At 50.0% G+C, this 21,844-nt stretch overlaps 1 protein-coding gene across 1 annotated transcript in view; it reads right to left on the bottom strand.

Moving 5' to 3' along the window:
* Window positions 1-1,324: 1,324 nt before the first annotated feature.
* Window positions 1,325-21,844, bottom strand: part of COL15A1 (collagen type XV alpha 1 chain) — a 102,254-nt gene continuing 81,734 nt past the window's right edge. Inside the window, exons 28-41 of the mRNA XM_046666190.1 lie at window positions 21,297-21,365; window positions 21,143-21,184; window positions 18,674-18,719; window positions 16,325-16,405; window positions 15,841-15,890; window positions 15,638-15,739; window positions 14,592-14,736; window positions 11,144-11,208; window positions 9,699-9,827; window positions 9,494-9,553; window positions 8,701-8,760; window positions 4,841-5,026; window positions 3,417-3,532; window positions 1,325-2,416 (exon numbers count right to left, since the gene is read on the bottom strand). Coding sequence (XP_046522146.1) covers window positions 2,203-2,416; window positions 3,417-3,532; window positions 4,841-5,026; window positions 8,701-8,760; window positions 9,494-9,553; window positions 9,699-9,827; window positions 11,144-11,208; window positions 14,592-14,736; window positions 15,638-15,739; window positions 15,841-15,890; window positions 16,325-16,405; window positions 18,674-18,719; window positions 21,143-21,184; window positions 21,297-21,365 — 1,365 coding nt within the window. The 3' untranslated portion in view covers window positions 1,325-2,202. The remainder of the gene's footprint in view (window positions 2,417-3,416; window positions 3,533-4,840; window positions 5,027-8,700; window positions 8,761-9,493; window positions 9,554-9,698; window positions 9,828-11,143; window positions 11,209-14,591; window positions 14,737-15,637; window positions 15,740-15,840; window positions 15,891-16,324; window positions 16,406-18,673; window positions 18,720-21,142; window positions 21,185-21,296; window positions 21,366-21,844) is intronic.

Genomic DNA, 21,844 nt, shown 5'->3' with positions numbered 1-21,844 from the left:
GATGGGGCAGGGCATAGACGACAGCCTGGCAGAGGGGCCTGGGTGGCTCACTTAAGTAACCATGAGGACATCAGGCTGGTGACCTTGGCAAGTGACAGGAAAGCCGATGTTCAGTGAAAGGTCTTGAATGCCAGGCCCAAGGTTTCACTGTCACTCTCAGTCTGAACGGGGCTGTGGCTGACTCAGGGCCCCTTCTGGGAGAGCCGGTTGGTTATGGCCTCCTCCGCTGCACAAAGAGGACTGAGAAGCCTGGGCGTGAACCTCAACCCCCCGCCTGCAGGGAGCAAAGGGGTCTCTCCCTGAACCATCCCCTCTACCTGCCCCTTCTGTGACCAGAGCCGTGGTAGGCTCTGACTAAAATGGACAGCAGCTTCACTTCACGACCTCAGGACCAGAGAAGGGGGAACCCCTTCCCTCAGTTCCGGTCTATGCCAGGCAGCCCCTCCCCCAGTCACTCAGTGGGTGGGCTGGCTCTCAACAATCCACCTCTGGGGCTTTCCGCCCTATAACGGTCTTCATTCCACGACTCATTAGAAAGATTCTCTCTGCTCTTCCATTTAGGAAGCCCCTAAGTGGAGCTTCTGGCTGCCTGCTTTTTTTTCTCCTCAATTTCCTTCCTACCTCAGGGACTCTCAGGGTGGACTCACTTGCCAAGTTTCTGGGCCCGGCCAGCTGAATGGGAGGAAGTATCCCAGCATGCCCCTTGCCTGGTGATTCTGTTTCTCCTGGAGGGTCAAGCCAAGAGCCAGAGAGTCACACACGAGGAGCTGGCAGGGAGCAGATAGGCAGCCTCACGCAGTGGTTCCTTGAAAAGATTCTGGGCATTGCAGCAAGACTGACCCTGGGTCTGAAACCAGCCCCACACTCCCCAGCCGTGTGACCTGGAACAAGTGACTTCCTGAGCCTCAACTTTTTTTGTTGTTCATTTGTCAAGTGGAGATAAAAATACCTACCTTGCAGGTTATGGGGAAAGGTAAATAGGACATATAGTGATGTTAGTAACTGGCAGCTGATATTAGGCTTATTTTATCCCAACCTCCCCGAGAGAAAAAGGCAGACTTGTCCAAAATCATGCACTGAGACTGTCAGAGTTCATCCTGTCTCCCACTCTGGGTTCTTCTGCCCTGCCCAGGCTGCCCCCACCAAGTGGGAGACAACAGGCAGGAGCAGATGAGCATGATGGGAAAATCTTCCTGCTCTCTGATCATCTCCTGCGGGCTATACAAGTAGCGGTGACAGGGTCAGCAAACCCGCCCCAGGGCCACTTCCACATCAGCGGTGGAGGACAAAGGAACTAGGGGGAAAAAGTCAGACAGAAGAAAGCGCCTGGAAAAGATGTTTTTATGTTCACTTACATGGAAAAAAAAATCAAAGTATACAGCCTGAAGATATATGTGTCTCAGAAAATTCGTGCTCATGAACCTGCTTGTCCAATCGCAGTGATAATTCAAGAGTTGCCAAATGGAAGTCACAAAATCCGGGGTGGGGGCGGCGGGAAGGGCCGCCAAGGGACAGGTGGGAATTATGTGCTACTTCTTTTCTAGTTTCAGATAATTTGGAGTTTAAACTTTTCCAGCAAGTCAAAGTTATATAAACAGATGCCATACTAAAATATGATTGTGTAAAAATATAAAACTCCTAAAGCATGATGGCAATAATATTTTAGGAAAAAAAAACATCGAAGTCTGGTAGTATCAGAAAATACAAATAGGATCATTTGAGCAGTTCTGTTTCTCTGCATGAACAGCAGTTGCAAATGATAGATGTGTATCAAAGAATAAAGCAGTCTGCACATAACTTAGCAAGGGGGAACGTTTCTAAACCGAGACTTTGCGTGAAAACATGAAGGATGTCTTACACTCAACAACGATGGTTAAAAGGAGGAAGTTACTTTCTGAAGGATGCAGTGGGTGGAATGCCAAGGCCTTTGTTTCCAAATCGCTCTGAACTGTGTGGGATGTGTTCACACTGCCCGGGGTTTCCTGCAGAATCTAGCACCAATATATGGATCAGATTTTATCCTTTATCTGAGTCCTTTACGTCTTCAGTTTTGAGTGTACTGAGGTATGTTTCCTTTGGTTGCTGTTGTGACGAATGTGTAATAAAAAACTAATATTTACAACATTTAAACATTTTAGATTTCAGTGTCAACTTTTCACGTCAGAAAAATTGGGAAACTCTTTAGGAATCGTCAGAAGGTCATTACTTCCTAGCGTCTGTCATGAAACTGTTTTCGATACACAGAACGATGAGCCTATTAGCGCAGCTGTACGTTTTCTGGTCCAGGAGCTTCCCCGTGCTCAGCGGGGAGGCCAGCCCCGTGACTGCCGTGTCGGCGGTTCGCCACGCTTCACAGTACTTATCCACAAGACGCACGCCACGGGGGCTGGAGCCGTGCCAAACGGCCTTCTGGGGCCTAAAAGGGAATTTTGCGACATTACTTTTGGGAAGGACACTTCTTTGCGGCATATCTCAGTGAGCAAATCGGCATAAGTCTAGCGAATCCAGTCAAACTCCCGAACCCTCCACGGTCTGACCCACAGCAACTCTCCATCCTCTTGGCTCTTTCCAACCAGCTGAACGTGCTATATTCAACCACACTCAGCTTGCACGTGTTCTCACATCATCCTCCCCGCTTTCCTGAATCTGAACCTTTGCCCCCGAGGCCCCTTAATCTGGAGTGGCCTCTCTTTCATTTTCAGACCAGCGATTCCTTCCCATCCTTCAAGGTCCATTAAATGCCTCCTCTTAGAGAAAGGCTTCTTGATTCTCACCCCCAAGTAACGATGACTATTTCTTCTGTGCTCCTAGCATCTTATCTGTTTCTCCATTTTACAATGACAATATTCTGTCTAGAATAACAGCTAGCCTGTGTCTGTCTTCCCCTGTAAACTGTGAGCTTGTAAGACTAGGGGCTGCATAGGTTTATTACTGTGCCTGCCAGGCCTGCCACCGAGTGGACACTGAGGAAAGTTTGCTGAGTTGTTCCATTCTGAGGAGTATATATAGTTTTCAAAGAATTAGACTGCAGCTCACAGCATAGGGTTAAAGGATCACCAAGAATAGCATTACTTATCACTTATTAAGTGCCTACTGCATGCTAGATGTTCTCATATTTATCATTTGATGCTCACAGCAATCCTATGGTATAGATACAATTATCTTGCCCATGTGACAGGTGAGGCAGCTGAGGCTCAGAGAGTGGGAGCGCCCTGCCCAAGGGCCCATATTAAGGTACTGGAGTCAGGTCTCCTGGCTCCAAGGCCAGGGGTCTCTCCATGGCCCTCGGCTGCCTCACTGAGGCTTTATGCTGGCAGCATCCCAGGGGGACAGCTGATAAAAGCAATCCACTGTTAGAATGTCTCCTAAAACCATCCCTCGTGCCATACACTTCGAGGGCTTCCACCCCGACTTACCAAGAAGGATCTGTCATTACGTCTCGGCCATCAAAGGAATATATCGGAACATGGGTATTGAACTGACCTCCATGGCCAGAAAAAACTGAGTCCCAATTATTAAAAAGCACTTGGCCCTGTGGAGACAAAAATGCCATGTTAGAATCATTACAGCACCGGCCTGCAAATGGACCAGCTATTTATTCATTCTTCAAAGCCCAAAGGCAACCTCACACCGAAGCCCCCGGTCCTGATCCCAGAGCCTGGACGGAGTGGGGACTCAGGAAACGTCTGAGGTTGATTTATAACCCATCCTTGAACCCGTCTGGTTTCATGTCTTATTTCTTGAGGTAATTTCTCTTATTATATGTGTATAAAGCTTCCTCCTCATCAAAAGTGTGTTTTAGGTCTTTATTTTATTATTGTTATTTTTAAAATTTTATACATATATACCGAGCTTTAAATTTGTGCCAGGCCTTGTGCCAAACTACGTTGTAGGCGATATGGAAATGAATCTCTTACTCCTTTCCCTGAAGGAGCCCAGTTTCTTTCAGTTATCTGTATTCTAAGAATACAAATAACTTGAGTGGGTGAATGTGGTGGAAGAGAACCTTGGGAGAGGAGATGGAAATGCTGGGTGTGGGGTCAGGATGGAACTTGCTAGCCTCAAGGCTCCAAATTCGAGTGCTGGCCTCACAGAGACCAAAGGGTCTCACAGTACCTTTGAGAGCCAGCTAGAGGTCAGAACCCAGGATGCATGTGAGCAGTAACAGCACTGTCCCTCTGTAGGGACCTGGCATAACTGAGGGATCCTATGAGACCCTGCCTTGCAGGTAAACGAGGGCAGCAAAACGTCTGCCAGCCGTTGGCAGCTCAGATGCGCAGAGAGCAGCAAACCAGGGTGCAGAGCCAGGTGGTCTGCTCTGGGACCAGAGCTCACCAGCTGTTCTCTGGTGCCACTCAGTCCATGCCCTGTAGAAGGCATCCTGGGGTGGAACCAAGAGCCCCAATGCGGGAGTCAAGGAAACTAATTCTAGTTTGTAGTGACTTCGAGCAAAGTGCTTTCTCCCTGTGGGCCTCAGTTTCCTCATCTGACAAACTGAGACAAAAAATAACTCCCTTTTCTATTGTAAGTATTTTTTAAGATAATGGATGTAAAGTGCTTTGTAAACAAATTAAAAAGCTATGTAAATGAAAGAGGTTATTATGGCTCCTCTTGTCTGCTCTAAGAGTCATAAGCCATCTGAGCAGGAAGGGCTATGGTAAATATAAGGGAACTGGGCCACAGAGAGGGAAAGTGACCCACCCAAAGTCACACAGTGAATCAGGGCCAGGCTGGGTCTCGCACCAGCACACTTCTAATGATGTCAGTATGTGGCACATGCCTACAGTCCCTGTGGAGATCAATGTATGCGGGAAGCACTGGGAACAATATTTATTGGTACCTTGAGGTTCACTATCGGAAGGCTGTATCTCTCTGCTTTTCTCACGACTGTGGAGAGATCTTGCAAATGGGAGGATAAGAACGCTCGGTAGGTGGACAACAGGCCCGCGGCCCTGGCCTGCTGGAAGCACTGGAAATCAGCTCGAAGGTCCCCAGAAAATGGCGTGTTCAGAGCAACCAAGTGCAGCTGGAAAAAGCAAGTGAGAGAAAAGACAGAGCAGCTAAGGAGGTAAAAGTAAGTCCAACCCCACAACCATCTCACGCTCCCAACAAGACCCCAGACTCCTTGGGACGGAAGCACACTAGATGTCACCCTGTTCAACCTCTACCTGCTGCTGGAGTGCCAGTCCCTGCCTGCCCATCTCCAGGGAAGGAGAGCTCAGAATTCCCAAAGCAGCCTGTTTCCGCTCTCCGAGCAGAGTGGTAGAAATTTCCTCCACACAGGAGAAAACAAAACAAAACACTGGACCAAATAAAGCATTTCAGAGATCTGAATGCAGCCTGCAGGCAGCTCATCTGTTGGAGACTTCTGGGTCTGCCCCCAGTTCCGTTTCCAGTACAGTTTTAGCTGGCTTTGGCCCGGGACCCCAGAGCTATGCCCAGCTATCTGCCAGCTGCCTTTTCTTCCACCTCCCAAAGGGGCCTGGGCCGATGGCGAGGGGCCAGAGGGAACAGGCATGGAAGGAGAAGGTCATGACGTTTAGTACTCAGACTGCTGGGAGAGACCCTCCGGGAAACTAGGGGTCCTGCCGTAATTCTGCCACCCTGGTCAGCAGCCCAAATCAAAGCCGTTGTCTAGTCTGTTTTCTCCCACACTTTCCCTCCCCAAACTCAGCCCTCCCTACAGCCTCCTCTCCCGGCCCCGTCTGCTGCACCCTCTGGAACACACGCCCGATCAAGGAGCAGTGGCCCTCCTCCTCAGCCTCATCTCAGCAGAACTTTTATCTCGTCAGCGTGGGGCTGGCCGGGCTGGTGCAGGACCTGGGCCGGAGTCTCCAGAAAAGAGAACATTTTGAACCACAGGACATGAAAGGAGCCCCACGTGGTGGGCAGGAGGTGGTAGTGCTTCTCTCCCCATTTCCGCACGGCCTTCATGTCCAAACAAAGTCTGTGTATATCTCCAGCCAGTGGGCCACAGCTGGCCGTGAACCACAATGTCCAGACTGCCCGGTGCAGTCCGTGCACTTCTCTGCACATTTTTCTCCATTTCACCACCCCTTTCCTTCCCATTCTGAAGAGGACAGACTCCAAGCCTGCTACCTCCCCCAGTTTCTTTTTTATTCATCCCTGGCTCTGCCTTTATCACTGTGCTAGACAGAGGTCCAGCACCCCCCCACCCACTGAGACGAGGCTTCCTCTGTGGCCCCCCCAGCAGCAGCACTATATGCGCCTACATTCCCAGCCCTTAGCGTGGGCCGGGGGCGTCAGCACACTGCTCACTCATCACGACCACTTCCAAGCCACCAGACTTTGAGCCCCACAGACAACCCTGGCCCTCTGATGCCCTTGCCGCCTGGTTATACCGCTCTGCATCGTATCTACAGACTGCCGTACCCAAGGGGAGAGGCCCTAAGGTCTCATCACCCTCCAACCAGTGTGCTTCCGAGGGCCCCACCCAAGGGCCGTCACAAGGAGCCTTGATGGAACGCAGCTTCCCCGACAGCAGGGGACACCTGGGAAAGGTGCAGCGGGAGGGCACGGCTGCCCTGCCTGCAGGTCCACCATGCCCACCTCTCCTTTAAGGAGATACAGAGAAACGGCTGGAATGATGGCCCTTTCTCAAGGGTGGGCTCAAGAGCATTCGCGTATTCGTGGTTGTATGTCTCTCACTGCTGGAACATTTTTAGAATGCATAGGTATCATTTTTATAAAGACGATAACTTTTCAACAACCAAGTGTTAAAATGTTTATTGTGTGGATGGCTGTGGTTTTGGAGAAATTAGAGGAGATTTACTATTTTCTTCTCGATTCTTTTTATTCATGGTCCAAATTTTCTACAATGAATATATATTACTTTAGAATTTATGAAATACTATTGTAAAATCCTTTAGCTACTGCCCTCATGTCTCCCCTTCATAGCTAAGCTTTTTGAAGAGTTACCTACACTCGCTTCTCTTTTTCCTCACCTCCCACTCACTCCTCGACAACTAGAGGCTGGTTGGCGGCCCCCTACACTATAGGAATGCCTGTCTCTACATTCTAAATTTGAAGGACACCTTCTAGTTCTTTCGATGGACCTCGTGGCCGCATTTGACCCTGCTGGCTTCCACCTTGCTTGACATTCATTCTTCCTCTCTGGCTCTGGCCTCTCAGTTTTCTTCTCATATTTCTTCCTTCAGTTCCCTTTTGTTTTCGCTTCTCACGGTCCAATCTCCTCTCACATGCAGATTCTCTTTAGGGAACCTGACCACCCAGCACAATTGCCACAGCTCTGCTGTAGATTCCTCAGTCTAGATCCCCAGACCAGACCCACTGAGAGGCTTCACGCCTCCATATCCCACTCTCTCCTGGCAGTCTCCACTCAGATGCCCCATGGGCACCTCTGACGCACTCCGCCCCAAGTGAGTTCCTGCTTGGTGAATGGCAGCCCTACAGGAAATGTGTTTCTGGTGTCTGCCAAGCCCATGCCTTGTTCTTGAAAGTGCCCCTACAACACTTGCTAAAAAGAGTGGCCTTAGGCCATTGCATCTCATTCTCTTGGCCACTTTTGATTTGGCTGGGAGCGGGCAACTGTCCCAAGCCGACCCACATAGACTCTCTCTCCCGAGACTCTGAACTGAGTCAGGCGGTATTGGGCTCTGCAGCTGGAAGGCCCCATAAGGCCGGGGCCAGGATCCGTGCCATGGCCACCCAAAGGCGTGTGCAAGCTCTGTAGATGTAACCTATGTCTGGGTGATGGGGTGGGGGTGGAGGGGAGGACAGAGTCCACAGGCCCTGTTGGACTTTCTGCAATTGAGTTCCATGAGCTTCCTGCAATTATTTGAACAAGATCTTCACTTAAGCTAGCGAAAGAACAGAGGGAGAGTTTCTAATCCCAGCAACAGAACGATCCCTGCAAAGGAAACCATCACCACTCCACTACCCCAGCAGAAACCTGAGCATCCTTCCTATCTCCCTCACCCTCACTGCCCCACATGCAATCAACGACCAAAGCTGTCACCCCTGCCTCCTTAACTCTCTCGCATCTGCCCGTCTCCACATGTTCACTGCTGTATAATCCTAGGCCACACAGTATGGGAGCCACCTAACCAGTCTTTGGGCCCCTGGTCCTGTCCCCTCCCATCCATTTGTGCACTGTAACCAAAGCAATTTCCGAAATGCCAATCTTATACATCCTTTTCCTGCTTAAGACCCTTCATTACTCCCCACTGCCCAGTGGAAAAGGTCTAGGTTCTCAGCTTAGCTTACAGGCCCTTGATGACTAGGTTTTGACCTCTGCAGACTACACTTCTCCCTTCTCTGCCTTCAACACATCTCCTTCAGCCAGACTACAACACCTGCAACTACAGACCTGGGCAGCACTTCCCCTTGCCTCCCCATGCCTCTGTTCCATGCTCCCTCTGCCTGGAATTTCTACTCTCTTCCTCCCTCCTGGCTCACACCGGCTCTCCACTGTCCTTTAGGTCTTAGTTTAAGGGTCACCTCCCCTAGAAGGCAGATGTCCTTGACCTGCCTCACACCCCAGCATCCGCTGTCTGTCTCTCCTAAACTTGGCACGCTGTATTGGAACTGTCTACTTTCTGCCTGCTTTTTTGCTAGTCTGCATGCATCTTGAGGGTAGGAACTGTGTACGAGCACGGGGCCTGGCACGCCGTAGACACACATCAGCCTTTGCAGAATAAATGCCTGAACTGTACTTACTGCAGGCCTCTCATAAGTGACACTGGAAAAAGACGTCAGTGGAACCTGAGGCTGATGCGGCTGTTGGGTAAAAGAGGAAAACAAACAGTTCTGAACACGCATTCCAGCTGTTCTTCAGGGCACAGGGAGGTGCAAGCACAGGTTTCTTGAGAAGCTACTTTAAATAGTTTGCCATCGTCCTTGGGCCACTCTTAATTGAAGAGTTTCAGGCTCAAATGAAAACGTGATCCTCAGAAAGGGAGGGGATATTCTCAAGTCTTTTAGAAAGGGCACTGAAGCAAGGAAGCAGAAGACCCTTGTTTTATAGCCAACTCATTCACTTAATAGAACGAGTCATCTCTCCAGAGCCTCAGTTTCCTCATCTGCAAAATGGGGATGACAGTACCTGCCTCAAGGGGTTGCCATAGGGTTAAAAAATGGACATTGTAAGTTATCAATGTTCTTCTCAGGCAAAGAACTCCTAGAGCGTCAAAAATTAAAGGGTTCTTTGAGATGGCTTATGCCGACCAAGGATTTCACAGATGAATAAACTGAGGCCAAAAAAGAGGACGCCCCTTGCCCAAGAGAACTCAGCTACAACATGGGAACACTATGTCTCCAGCCTTGGGGTCCAGTTCTCCCTCTACCCTGTTGTGAGAACGTTCTGTTGGCACTTGGTAATTTCTGGGCTCCCAGTGGATACTGAACCCTGCAGAGCTGGCTGTCCAGAGACTGGGGAGCTGGGTGCTGGATACCAAGGGGACTCAGGACATGCTGACGAAGGAGCGAGAAGCAAGGCAGGGAAACCACTCACGTTGCTGGAAAGCGCAGGGGGCGGAAGGCTGTCGGCTGGAATGGGGATCAGTTCTCCCAGCTTTAAGGAAAAAAGTACATTGAAAATGAGACATCAGCTAGAAACTGTTTGGCTAGTTTCGACAGAAAAATGGCATTTACGGGAGTAGAGTGTTATTTTTAGAGGGCATCTGGAGGCAGTTTCTTAAAGGAAGTTTAAGAATTACCTGTAATTTTTTCCAACCATCTCTGACACGAATGAAAAACTCAGCGCTGTCCTTCAGGTAGATGAATGTCCCTTCTATCACCAAATGCGCGTTCTGCAGCATGTCATCCATGCTGCTAAATGCTGTAACCTGCCAGACAATTGTAAATTCCAAATACTGCAGGCATCCTTAGAGAAGTGGTACCATTTGAAAAACTGGTCTCTTTGTAAAGTCAAATACGAGCCATGCCTTCATAGTCGATGAAAAGGCTCACTGTGCCATACAGAGATATACCATTTCATTAACGCCCGAAGGCCATTCTCTTTGACGGAACAAAAGCATGAATTATCTTGAAACACAAATCTAAATTATAATAAATGAATTAAAACAAAGACGATAATATTCTGCGAGTTCAAGGCCATTTCAAACCCGTAAACAGAGTTTGCTCTGTTGGGTGTTGGATTTGGCAAAATCACCGGTAAGTTGTGCCACTGCCGTTTTTGTGAGCAGCTTGGTGGCAGTGACATTGTTAAATGGGTTCTCTCACGCTGCTTCTGAAAGAGTTTCACATTTGCTTTCATTTGGAATGAGAAATACAAGCAAATGAGCAAGTCTACTGGGGTCTTGAATCTTTTTGCCTAGCTGGGTCGTCCCAATATTAAATACGCAACGAAAATGAGGGTCTTTAATTTTTCTGTCTAGAAAACCACCAAAGATTAGACAGCCATCTTGGCCTATCCAGGAGCAGACATGAAAGCTGCAAAAGTCTATCGAAAAGCATCAAGTCTCAAAGAAATACCAGCCAAGAGAGCTTTTATTTTTCATTTCAACTGAGAAAGATTATAAAAAATTAATTTTCACCTAGCCTTGAAGATAATGACTTTGTGTATCAATATGGCTTTGAAATTCCCCAAAGGCACCAACCATCAGAATTCATCAACCACTGGATGGTTCTTCATTTGGCAGCCGGATATCCAGCCAAGACCAAGGAGCGTTCCTAGGACTCCTGACATCCTCGTGAGGCATCTGTCCCTCTTTCTGTGCGTCATAAAAATCTCTGCACGCTACACCCTGTTCGAACGATCTGCAGGGTGATGAACGTACAAGAGACATCCTTCGGCAGAATGGAGACGGCTGAACCACCCAGGGTAGATCTGAACAGCACACGGCCCGGGGTGCTATTTTCACCCTCCTTGGCTTATGTTTTATGATGTAAGATGATTGGTTCTTGTTACGGTTTAGTCAATTAAGGAATCACAAATAATTTTGTATTCTGTATCTTTTTACTTAATAAGTCATCCAAAAAGATAATAAATACTCTCTGTTTGTGGAACTGGACCAATTCTATTGTCATGGAGATCTAACTCCAACAGAAAAGATGTGCCAGCCCCTAAACACTGTAGCTGAAGTTCTAAGGAAACCCATCCAAAGCAGAAGGATGAACACACATTGACAGTAATACTGACCAGGTTTCTGGATCCGGGAAGTCCTGGCTGTCCTGGAGGGCCAGGCGGGCCTGGAAGTGCCACGGCTAAAACAAAGCAGAAAAGGGAAGTTACAAAAAGCACGCTCTGACACATGCCTCAGGTGTCAGCGGTCCCCTGAGGGGGGCGGGCGCAACCCCAGTGCAGTGCCGCAAAGCTCACACCTTGCGGCCACGTCTCGGGAGCTCTGGGCCCAGCAGGACTCAGTCACATTGGCTGGTTCGGGGAGGAGCTGGGATTCCTGCTTGTGGCCTTGGATCAAGCCATGCCTAGGACTCTCCAGTTTTACAAGTGAATAAATTCGTGTTGCTTCAGTGTTCGTATAAGCCAGTTTGAGCTGAGTTTTCTGTCAATTGCATCCAAAAATGTCCTGAATCCTACAACCTCTTTCACCCAAGAGCCCAGGTGAAGTAACCACTGCAGAGAGGTGAGCACCAGCAGGCTTAGGAAGGGCCTCAGAAGGTAAAGGGGCGGCTGCAGGAGGAGGGCAGGGAGTGCAGGGACAGGAGCCTGGCCCAGGGGCCTGGAGACATGAACTCAAGTCCCCAGTTCGTCAGTTTCCAGCTGTGTGATCCTGGGGAAAGAGCAAGCTCTCTGAATCCCGGTTTCCTCCTCTGTGAATGTAAGCAGGCTTTTCTTCTTCACTGAGAACCGAGTAAAATAACAACTAGGAAAGTGCTTTGCAAATTGCAGGGCGTTCACCCAGGGTTCTGAGCTTTTGAAGAGTCACAGCTTAAAGAGTTCAGCTTAAAAAGCAGGTCAACGCTACTGCCCTCTCCCCAGTGTGCACGTGCACATGTGCACACACACATACGTCTACAAAAAGTGTCAGTGGGATGAGAGATCCCTGAGGCACGTCCTTGAGTTCTGCAGGAGTCCGTAGATCCCCAACGAAAGGCCCTCCCTAAGGCCAACGCGAAGAAGTATCACTACACCTTTCCTTTGCTCTCCTCCTTCCTCTCCAGTCCCCTGTCCCCTCCAAAGCTGCAAAGCTCTTGCCAGAGTTCAGGGTTTTTCCAAGTCCCAGTAAAATTAGGATATGAAAATTTTCAGGTCAATGCAAGCAAGTTTGCAGTTCCAGCACAGGGCTTGAAAACCCATAGGTAGGTGGTAAATGTCTAGGGCATAGAGGGTCAGAGGACTTAGACTGGGACTCTTGCCATGTGTCCTACTAGCACCATGACCTTGAGCGAGCCTCTTAACCTCTCTGAGCTTCAGTGTCTTCATCCGTGAAATGAGTTTAGAGTGGTACCCATTTCACCCCCCTCCCAGGGTTGCTGTGAAGATTGAATAGGATAATGGATATGAGAGTGTTTTGTACACTATGAACTGCTACATACATCACGTGAGAGGCAATCCTTTTCAGTGGAGCAAGGAGTCCTGGGCCCCCAGCGTAGGGTTACCGTGGGCAACAGATTCCCTGCATCCTGTACTCGCCCTGGAACGTCCCTCCACCTCCTGCAGTTCCCACTCATCCCTCAAGGCCACGTGGGCACCTCTGGTTTTAATCCATCCAGCACCTTCTCTCTTTGCAGGACCAGCCCCTCATCATCTCTTGGGATCCTCCCCTTCACCTCGACAGCCATTTGGTTCCAGAAGGAGCTGCCATATTCTCATGTGACCCTACCTCCCGGCCACAGGTGACCGGTCCAAGGTTGGGCATCTGGCCCAGGACAGGCCAATCAGAATCCTGCCCCAGCACCTGCCCCACCCCGAGACTTTTCAAACTAACGCTGAGAAAGAAGGCCGGAATTTCTCGCTGACGGTGGGAGCTGTACCTTGTTGGTAAGCTTCCTTCCCGCCGTGCAGAGGATGTGGTCTGTGGCGAAGCAGCATGAAGCTAGCATACAGAGAGAAGCGGAGACGAGAGACGGCCAGAGAATCCTCGCAGGGGATGAATCTCTGGTTCTGGCTGAAGCTGAGGTCCCGCTGCAGGTCTGCCCCTCCCACAAATTGATCCTCTGCTTCACATCCAAGAAATTTCCCTTTTGCTTGAGCTAGGTTGAGTGACATTTCTGTCACTTGCAGCCAAAAGATCCAAGACTAAGTTAAAGCCCCAGCCCCAACGTCACCCTCTGTGTAAAGTTCTCCTGATGCCCCAGACACTGGAGGTCTCCTCCCAGGTGTGCTTCCACCACATCTGGCTCATGCCAACCCAAACAACAGGAAATGATGCATTCATGCTATTATTGCTGCTATTATTATATCCCACCACTGGCATAGTGGAAAGAATACAGGCTTTGGAGCTACACTGATCTGGGTCCTAATCCTGTTGGTGCCACTTATTAGTTGTGCGACTGTGGAAAGGTTCCTAAACATCTCTGGGTCTCACTTGCCTCATCTGTAAAATGGGGATACTAACACTTTCCTTGAAGGGCTTTGTGAGAATTCAAAAAAATAATGCAGTGAAGTGACTAGTAGAGTGCCTGGCAGTTGGTAAATATTCAATAAATGGAGATTTTTCTTCTATTTCACCCATTTCTCATTTGAGGGACTGTGGCACCAAAGAGTGAAGAGATTTTTACATAGAGAGCCAGAGTCAGTGCTGATCCTCAAGTCCGTAAGGCCCAGGCATCAACAAAGCAGCCAAGAAGTTTCCATCCACATGTGAAAAGATGCTCAACATCATTAGTCATTAGGGAGATGCAAATCAAAACACAATGAGATATCACTTTGCATGATTAGGATGGCTAGAATAAAAAAAATATAATAACAACAAGTGTTGGCGAAGATGAGGAGAAATGGGAAGTTGCATATACTGCCAGGGGGAATACAAAATGTTGCAGTCACTTTGGAAAACAGTCTGGTGGTTGCTCAGAAAGTTAAACATAGAATAATTATATGTCTGACCGACAATTCCACTCCTACGTCTATAATCAAGAGAACTGAAAATACATGTCCATACAAAAACTTGTACATTACTGGAATGTCCATAAGGTATATAAAAAGGAATGAAGTATTGACACACTACAACATGGATGAACCTTGAAAACATCACGCTAAGTGACAAAAACCAGACACAAAAGGCCACACGTTGCATTATTCCATTTACAAGAAATGTCCAGAAGAGACAAATCCATAGAGATAGAAAGTAGATTCGTGGTTTACAGAGGCTGGGGGGAGGAGGAAAAGAGGAGTGATGGCTCATTGGAATAGGGTTTCTTTTGAAGTGATGAAAATGTTCCGGAATTAGATAGTGGTGATGGTTGCACAACCTTGTAAGTATATTAAAAATCACTGAATGGTACACTTTCAATGGGTGAATTTTCTGGTCTATGAATTATATCTCAATTTTAAAAAAGCAGAGGAAGAAGCCTCCAACCAGGAAACAGCCCTCTGTCACTGTGGCTCTGACATGCCACCCAGATGTGGTGACCCTGAGCAGAACAGCAGGGGCTGCATAAAGGAGGGCACCACCCACAGTACTAACCTGCTCCCAGGATAGCCGGAGGTCCTGGTGGCCCTGGGGGTCCCGGTGGCCCAGGGGAACCAGGTCTTCCAAATCCAGGTGGCCCAGGCAGGCCAGGAGCACCCGGGGGTCCCTGGGGCCCGATGACGGTCTCCCCTTTCTGGCCCTGTCAAGGCAAGTGCACAGTAGCAGAAGAGAGAAAACAGCATTAACCACCAGAAGTCCTGTCCATTCTTTATGAGGACATTTGTAAGAAGTCAATAAACACCAGCTATTGTTATCATTATCCTCAATCCTGGGCACAATTCAGGTGAGCAGCAGCTCAGTCATTATGTTGAATGACACTCCAGAGAACCCCCAGAGAACCCTGGACTCAGAAGGGCCCTAGAGATCACCTAGTTTAGCCTTTGCACTTCACAGATGAAGAAACTGAGGCCTAGAGAGGAGAAAACTCTCGCCCAAGGTCTCAATGCAAATTAGCAGCAGAACCGGAAGTGGAACCCTGGTCTGCTGGCTTTGCTGGGTCTACCCGCAGGGTGAGCTCTGGGACTAGAGTTTGCTCGTGATGCCTGAGGGTCAAAGATCCCGTCATAAGCTTGTTGGAGGCATAACTTGCATTTCTCTTTAGTGACCTGGAGAAACTTCGCATCCTTAGAAGACGGAGCCTATCTAGGGACTCCTTCTCTGATGACGTTGCAGAAGAATCAAATAGCCCCTCTAAAAATATCTCCCACACCTTCCCTTCTGCTTCCATGATCTGATGTGCTCACCATTAATAACTCCTCGTGTTAAGGGAACTGTCCACCATTGACATGAGTAAGGCAGTGTGGTTAATGACCTGGTAGTCACCTGAATGGATATGGTCTTGGCCAGCTCCTTTCCTCCGTGGGCTCCAGCCAAGCTCCCCATCAGTAAACAAGTATGGGGGAGGGAGGCTGAAGCCCAGGCCTGCCTCCAGCTATGGTGCTGTGACTGAACCCTGCTCCCCATCTGCCTAGGCACCTCAGGGGGCACCAGGGAAAGCCGTGACTCATTGAGGAAGACGACGTGGACGCGTCACTACTCACAACCAGGCCTGGATTTCCCGGCAGGCCAGGAGGGCCTGACACCAAGAAGTCGCCATTAGAGTCTCCTTTTTCTCCTTTGAGCCCCCTGTCTCCATTCTCCCCCTGAAAGCACAGAACATTCAGGGAGCCCAGGATGAACCAGTCTCTGACATCAGCCCAAGAACCTGAAACACAGGCCAGATGTTTAGTAGAGAAATACTCACCTTCAAGCTGTTCAGAAAATGTCTCAGGTAGGCTGGATCTACTGGAGGGCCTGAAAAAGAAACACTTTGTAAAATTCACAGTCATAACCTCAGAAATTTAAAATAAAAGTTGGCAACCAAGTCAGCAACCATGATTATTTCCTAGCGGAAGTGCCCCTGCCTTGGTTTAGCTAGCAGAAAGGGCCCTGGGCTTGGAGGCAGAACCCACTCCTGGTCCAGGCCCCGAAACCCAGACACTGTGGATCCCAGGCACATCCCCGGCCCTCTGTGGGCCTCGTTTTGGATGTGAAGCATGAACAATTGGAACTTCCGGGCTCTCCTGACGATGCTGCATCCTGGGCGCTCACTGCCCGTGACTGGGTCTCTCTAGAGCTCCGTGGAGCTCGCAGTCGAGGTCATAATGTAACCGGTCTTACTTTCCGGCTCTGTTGGATTTCTCAGGAACAAAAATCAAAGGCAAGACCCAGAACAGGAATTGGAATACCTGGTGGTCCCTGGGCCCCCTGGTCGCCTTTTTCTCCTTTTGAGCCAGGAAGACCCCAGGATCCTTTCTCTCCTTTAACACCTGCCACCAAACACATACACATTTAAAAAAAAGTTAGTATAAAATCACCTTCATTCCATATAAAACATTTCTGAGACACGTTTTCAAACTGAGCCCCTTTAGCAAAGTGCACTCGACAAACAAAGGCCTATCAGGAAGTCACAGGGTGGAAAATCCCTGCTAAACGGTGGCGAGGGCAGAGGCAGATGCGCAGACAAGTCCTGACCTTGAAAAGCTCGGTCTCATTGGAGAGACAGACCCAGCGAAGGGCAATGAGAGGCAGGATGGAGTAAGCCTCTCAGATACCAGCAGTGTGTGGTGGGAGCCCAGCAGAGGCTCCGGTTATTCTCTCTTGGCTGGCTTCATGCACGTAGCCTGAGGCTCAACACCAAGTCAAGCTTCTGGTCCCATCTCAACTACGCCTGTGCAGCACAGTGTGCAAGGCGCGGAGAGGAACCTGCCAGGAGTGCCCGCAGACGACAAATAAGGGGGCTAAGTGTTCACTTACAAAGCTGGAAGAACCCCATTGTGCAGCACCCCCACCTCCCCACAGGACTTGTGAGGAGCACTTTCGGCAGAAACGGCATTACGGCACATCTGCTCTCCTAGCTCTTTATATGGGAAAGGGGCACGGAGGGAGGGAGCCTTCTGGGAGTCCAGTGTTTGGGAAGGGAAGTGACCCCCTTTCCCCACCTCGATGGGTGGGGTGGACACTAGATCTTTGAATTCCTGGTTCCCAAGAGGTACAAGAGACCAGCGACCAGCGCTCGAGCCTGGAGATGGGGGCACTCAGTGCAGACGAGGTTGGGGGTTCAGGCTTCTGCAACGTGGGAGAAGGAATGGGCGTATCAGAGGCATGATGCTGAGAGATGCAATCGTACCTGGCGAGGCCTCACCGTCACTGGGGAGCATGTGGAGCCAGGACTTGGACGGGGGGTCAAGGGGCCTCCACTCACCCACAGGGAAACTACAGACCATGCCCAGAGAACAGGATACTGAGCTCACGTGGCTGCTCGCCTGGAGCAGGAGTAACCACCCACAAGTAAGTGGGAGGACAAAGGCTCACAGAGGTTGTCTCATCCAGAAGAATCTGTTCCCTCTGCTTTCCCCCAGAGAGGCCCACAGGGAAGGAACCGCTGGGGATGTGAGAAAGCAAATCCAGCTGTTCCCCCTCTCCCGAAGGTCCACCTTGCACCAGGAGAAGGGAGAGCCTTGAACTGGATCTGAGCATGCAGTGTGAGAACAGCCTGGACTTTGTAACCAAAAGCGATGAGAAAACCCACCCATGGGGCCAGATATCATGAGGGAGAACCACCCCTTGGCCGGCCGGGGGTGACAGAGCCAAGCCAGGAGTCAGTATTGGAAAAAAGAAGACCCTCCCCTGTGGAAAGTACAAGTGTTCAGACTCTTCAATCTAAAGGGGAAAAATGGCGTGACAGGGTGAGTGGGGGCGGGGGACCAGAGCAGGCTCCTGTCTCCCGGCCTATGCCCCTCTGATGTGTGGAAGATAGGCTCCTGCAGAATGTGCTGAGCAAACTCACTAATCAAAAACCCAAAGCCAGTGCCTCTCACACTTTCTGTGCACACACTTCAGCCGGGAGCTCGTTAAAAAGCAGCTTCTGATTCAGGTCTGCGCTGGGTCTGAGATTCCGCATTTCTAACAAGCTTCCGGGAGATGCTGATACCGCTGGCCCAGGAACGCTCTTACGCAGAAGTCTCCTGAGCTCCCATGGCCCTCCCCTGCATTAGCTCATTACATCATAACGATTTTTTAAATAGTTCCACGTAACAGAGTGTAAGGACCTGGGTGGCAGGAACAGAGTAGGATTCATCTTTCTCAGCCCAGCGCACAGGACAGCACTAAGCAAGGTGAAGGAACCAGAGGATGCTTCATGAAAAAACTGACAAATGAACAGACAAAGGCAGTTCTTCCTGCTACCTACAAGGATGAGCCAAGATCTGCTAGCTAGGAGGTTCGGCTAACATCAAGCAATGGGGGCACTGAGCCTGAGCCCCTCCACCTTGTCTACACTGTGCGCCACCATCTCCAGGCTTGCGAGCACTGGATCTCTCACACCTCTTGGGAAACAGAAATTCAAAGATCTACAGAGGTGCCTAGTCTCACAGCCTTGGCTCAGCTTCCATCGCTCCCGCCACACAGAGTCAGACCTTCCTGACCACCTAGTCTATGGTACGCCCAGCACTGGGCAAATAGAAACCACTTTCTGCAGAGTCACAAGGCTCAGGAAACGTCCCAGAGAAACATAAGGTGAAGAAGGGAGTGTGTACCATGAAAGGTGATGAGTTCTGAATTCCCAGGATGAGTGGTACCAACCTGGAGAGAGAGAAAGGCAAGGTCACACATTGCAAACATGTTCAGGTATGCACGTAGCCACTATCCCCTGTCCGGGGGGGTCGGGGGGGAGCTTGTGGCAGGAGGGGCAATGTCATGGAGTCAAGTCTTCCTTTAGTTCTGGAGTCCCCAAAAGCCCTGAGCTCTCCAGCAGCCCTCAGCACACAAGCATTCCAGGCCCTCAATTGGGGAGCCTGTCTGTAGCTGGGCAGAGTGGACAGACCGAGGCCTCTTAGCTGAACAGCTCTGCAAAGGGGAAGCCCAAAGCTTTAAGACAACCAATCGTGGCAGTGTTGGCTTGGTCAACCATGAGCATCCTCACCTCCTTTCTTATCAATTAAGACTGATTCAGGTGAAAAGTCAAGCATCTGAGCCAGTAACGTATCCAGCCATGAGGCTGAGTCAACTGTTAGCTTTGCTACTGTATATAATCAAGGATGAGCATAATCAAGAGGAGCTGGTGGTAGTGGTAATTAATAAGGGGGGGTATCATTAGATTGGGGCACTATTTTGGACTCCCCATGAAGTGCCAGGGGTCTGGAGTCCAAGCTGTTCAAGATAATATTCCTTCCCAGTTCATTCCCAGATTCCTGCATTTCTTTATCTATTAAAACAGAGCCACCAGTGACTCTGCTTTTAATAATGCATCTTCACCTTTTCCCAGATGATATGTGGGATCCAAATGAACCCTCTGGGGCCAGGATCTTCCTATGCTTTTGGGTGGAGGGTCTCAAGATGCTCAAGGGGTCAGCAAGAGAAGATGGGAGACGGGGATGGGAATGGTCCAGGAGAAACATTTCTAAGTTAAGGATGAAGGCTGCAGTGCCAAGCTGGTCTTTTGCAGCTATGCTGATAAGGTCCCTCCACTCCAGGCATGAGCTGTAAATTGTTACAGTGCTAGAAAGGGGCTGAAATAAGAAGGGGCTTATGAAATGCTGGATGTAAGAGGAAGCATTTGTTTTTCAAGTGTCCATTTTGAGAGCCAGCCAAGACATGTCCATGCCCCGGTCCCTGTGGTGTCCAGCTAGGCAACGTGAAATCAAAAACCCACCAAAAATGCTCTGAGCTCATCTTTGGCTTCTTTTAAGTAAACTCATGAGCCCTAAAGGCCATGGCTACTGCAGAGGGTCCTAGCACAGCTCATGGTAAGTGCAGCAGCACTTTCAGGACCCTCTCAAGTTTGTCAAGAGCTGTCCCCTGATGCCTAAAATCTCTGCGAGATGGGTCCTCCGGCACTATTTTCTGTTTCCCTTCGGGCCATCGACATCAGCATGACCCAGGTTGCTGTTGTCCTCACGTAGATCTGGGAGCCAGCAGGCCCGTGGTCCCGTCACACAGGTGGGTCCTGTCCTCTGCCTTCCAGGGCCTGGAGGCCCTGGGCCGCAGGGTGCCTCAAAGTTCAGACGTGACAGATGTCTAGGCACATGCTCAGCCAAACTGCGTCACTTTAAAGCCTCTGACCCAAGCCTCATCCCCCACTCCCCCAGAGGCATCAATTATGAACCCACTTCAAGGAATCTTTCTAAACTGTAATTTGCAAGCTCCTGAGAACAAAGGCCACGCCTGTCTAGTTCGCCCTGTGTCCCCAGGGCCCAGCAGAGTACTTGGCACTTGGTAAGTACTCAACAAATATTTGTTGAATGAATGAGACAACGATTATGCACAATTCTGTGACTAATGCCCGAGCACAGGGAGAGGGCCATCCTCCCCGGGTTTCCCCACAGAAAGAGGACACTTCTGATACAGAGGAGACCTCAGGGACAGTGTTACTGACTCGCTGGGCCACCGGGCACGTGCTTGACCCCTGGAGGTCACAAAGCCCCTCCCTGCTGCCCAGAGGCCAGGGGACTTGAAGGATGGTCTCAGCTCCACCAGTTGCGTGACCTTGGAACAGCAAACCTGTCTGAGTCACAGCTTGCTTTCTCGGTATGAAGAGGGAGAGAACCCCTGCCTCTCGGGGTCGTGTGCTGGGCAGGAATACGACAACTGGGGAAGGACAGCACATAGTCAGTTTTGGGTTTTAGCCCAAATTTCCCAATGCAAAGAGCACTGGCTGGAATTGCTGGTTCTTCCCCATCTATATTTTTAAGGGGTCTATTCCCCCCTTATTATACTGCTCCAAGCACGAAGCTAATGTGGTTATGATAACAAAAGACACTGCTTTTTGGATTGTGTTAAAAGAAACACTCTGTCAGCATGCGCACCCTTAGAAGATCCAGCATGTTTCACTGCCATGGTGTGTTATCCAGAAGCTTCTAGTCACGGAAGGGTCTATGTGTAGGTGATAGAAGACACCAAGAGGACACTGACAGACAGAAGGGGCTCAAGACAAGCACTGATCGTCTTCTCTGAGCTGCCTTTTGTGCCAAACCTGCTCTTTAAGGTGGTGACTATATGCTACTTACTGGCGTTTTGCAGTGTGGCCGGATTGGTATTGGGAAGACAGCCTGTGGGAAATGACAAGAGATGAGAGGCCATCAGGACACCTGACTCCAGCTGAGGCCAGTCTGGGGCCCATTCCCCGCTCCCCACGAAGGTTCCCCCAACACCCCAACTCACTCCTTTGATGTTAATCACAGCTCCAGGGGGGCCAGGGGGGCCCGGAGGACCAGGTAAGCCAGGTGGGCCCTGAAGGGAGAAAGAGGGCCATTCCTGAGTTCCCACTGTTGTGAGCATGGAACGGCTACAGGATACGTCCCCCTGGGTCTGGGGACACCATGAGGAAACGAGGGTCCTCTAGAGCCAATTAGCTTCTCCCATGGGTGGCCAGTCCCTTCCACAGAACACGTCTACATCCGTGACCAGGCTGCATCTTCACAGTGACCCATGTGGGAGACAGCAAAGCAAGTACTACCCCTGATTTACAAACAGAGATAATGAGGCCCAGAGAGGCGGAGGGACCTGCTCAAGGTCACACAGCAACTTGCAGCAGAGAGTGGAACCCAGACTCTGACTCCCAGAGCAGTGCTCAGCCGGTACTGAGCCTACCACCTCTCTATCAGCGCACCCCTGGTGTGGAGGGGCAGGGAGGGGAGTCCTTCATGTGACAGGACCTGGGAGAGTGCCTCATAAATGCAAACATAAAAGCAAACTCTTGCCAGATAGCA

Source organism: Equus quagga, chromosome 1 (genome assembly GCF_021613505.1).
Source record: "Equus quagga isolate Etosha38 chromosome 1, UCLA_HA_Equagga_1.0, whole genome shotgun sequence".
In the NCBI taxonomy this organism is placed as follows: Eukaryota; Metazoa; Chordata; class Mammalia; order Perissodactyla; family Equidae; genus Equus; species Equus quagga.
Note: the sequence above shows the minus strand (reverse complement) of the source record. Positions and strands in the feature narration are given on the sequence as shown.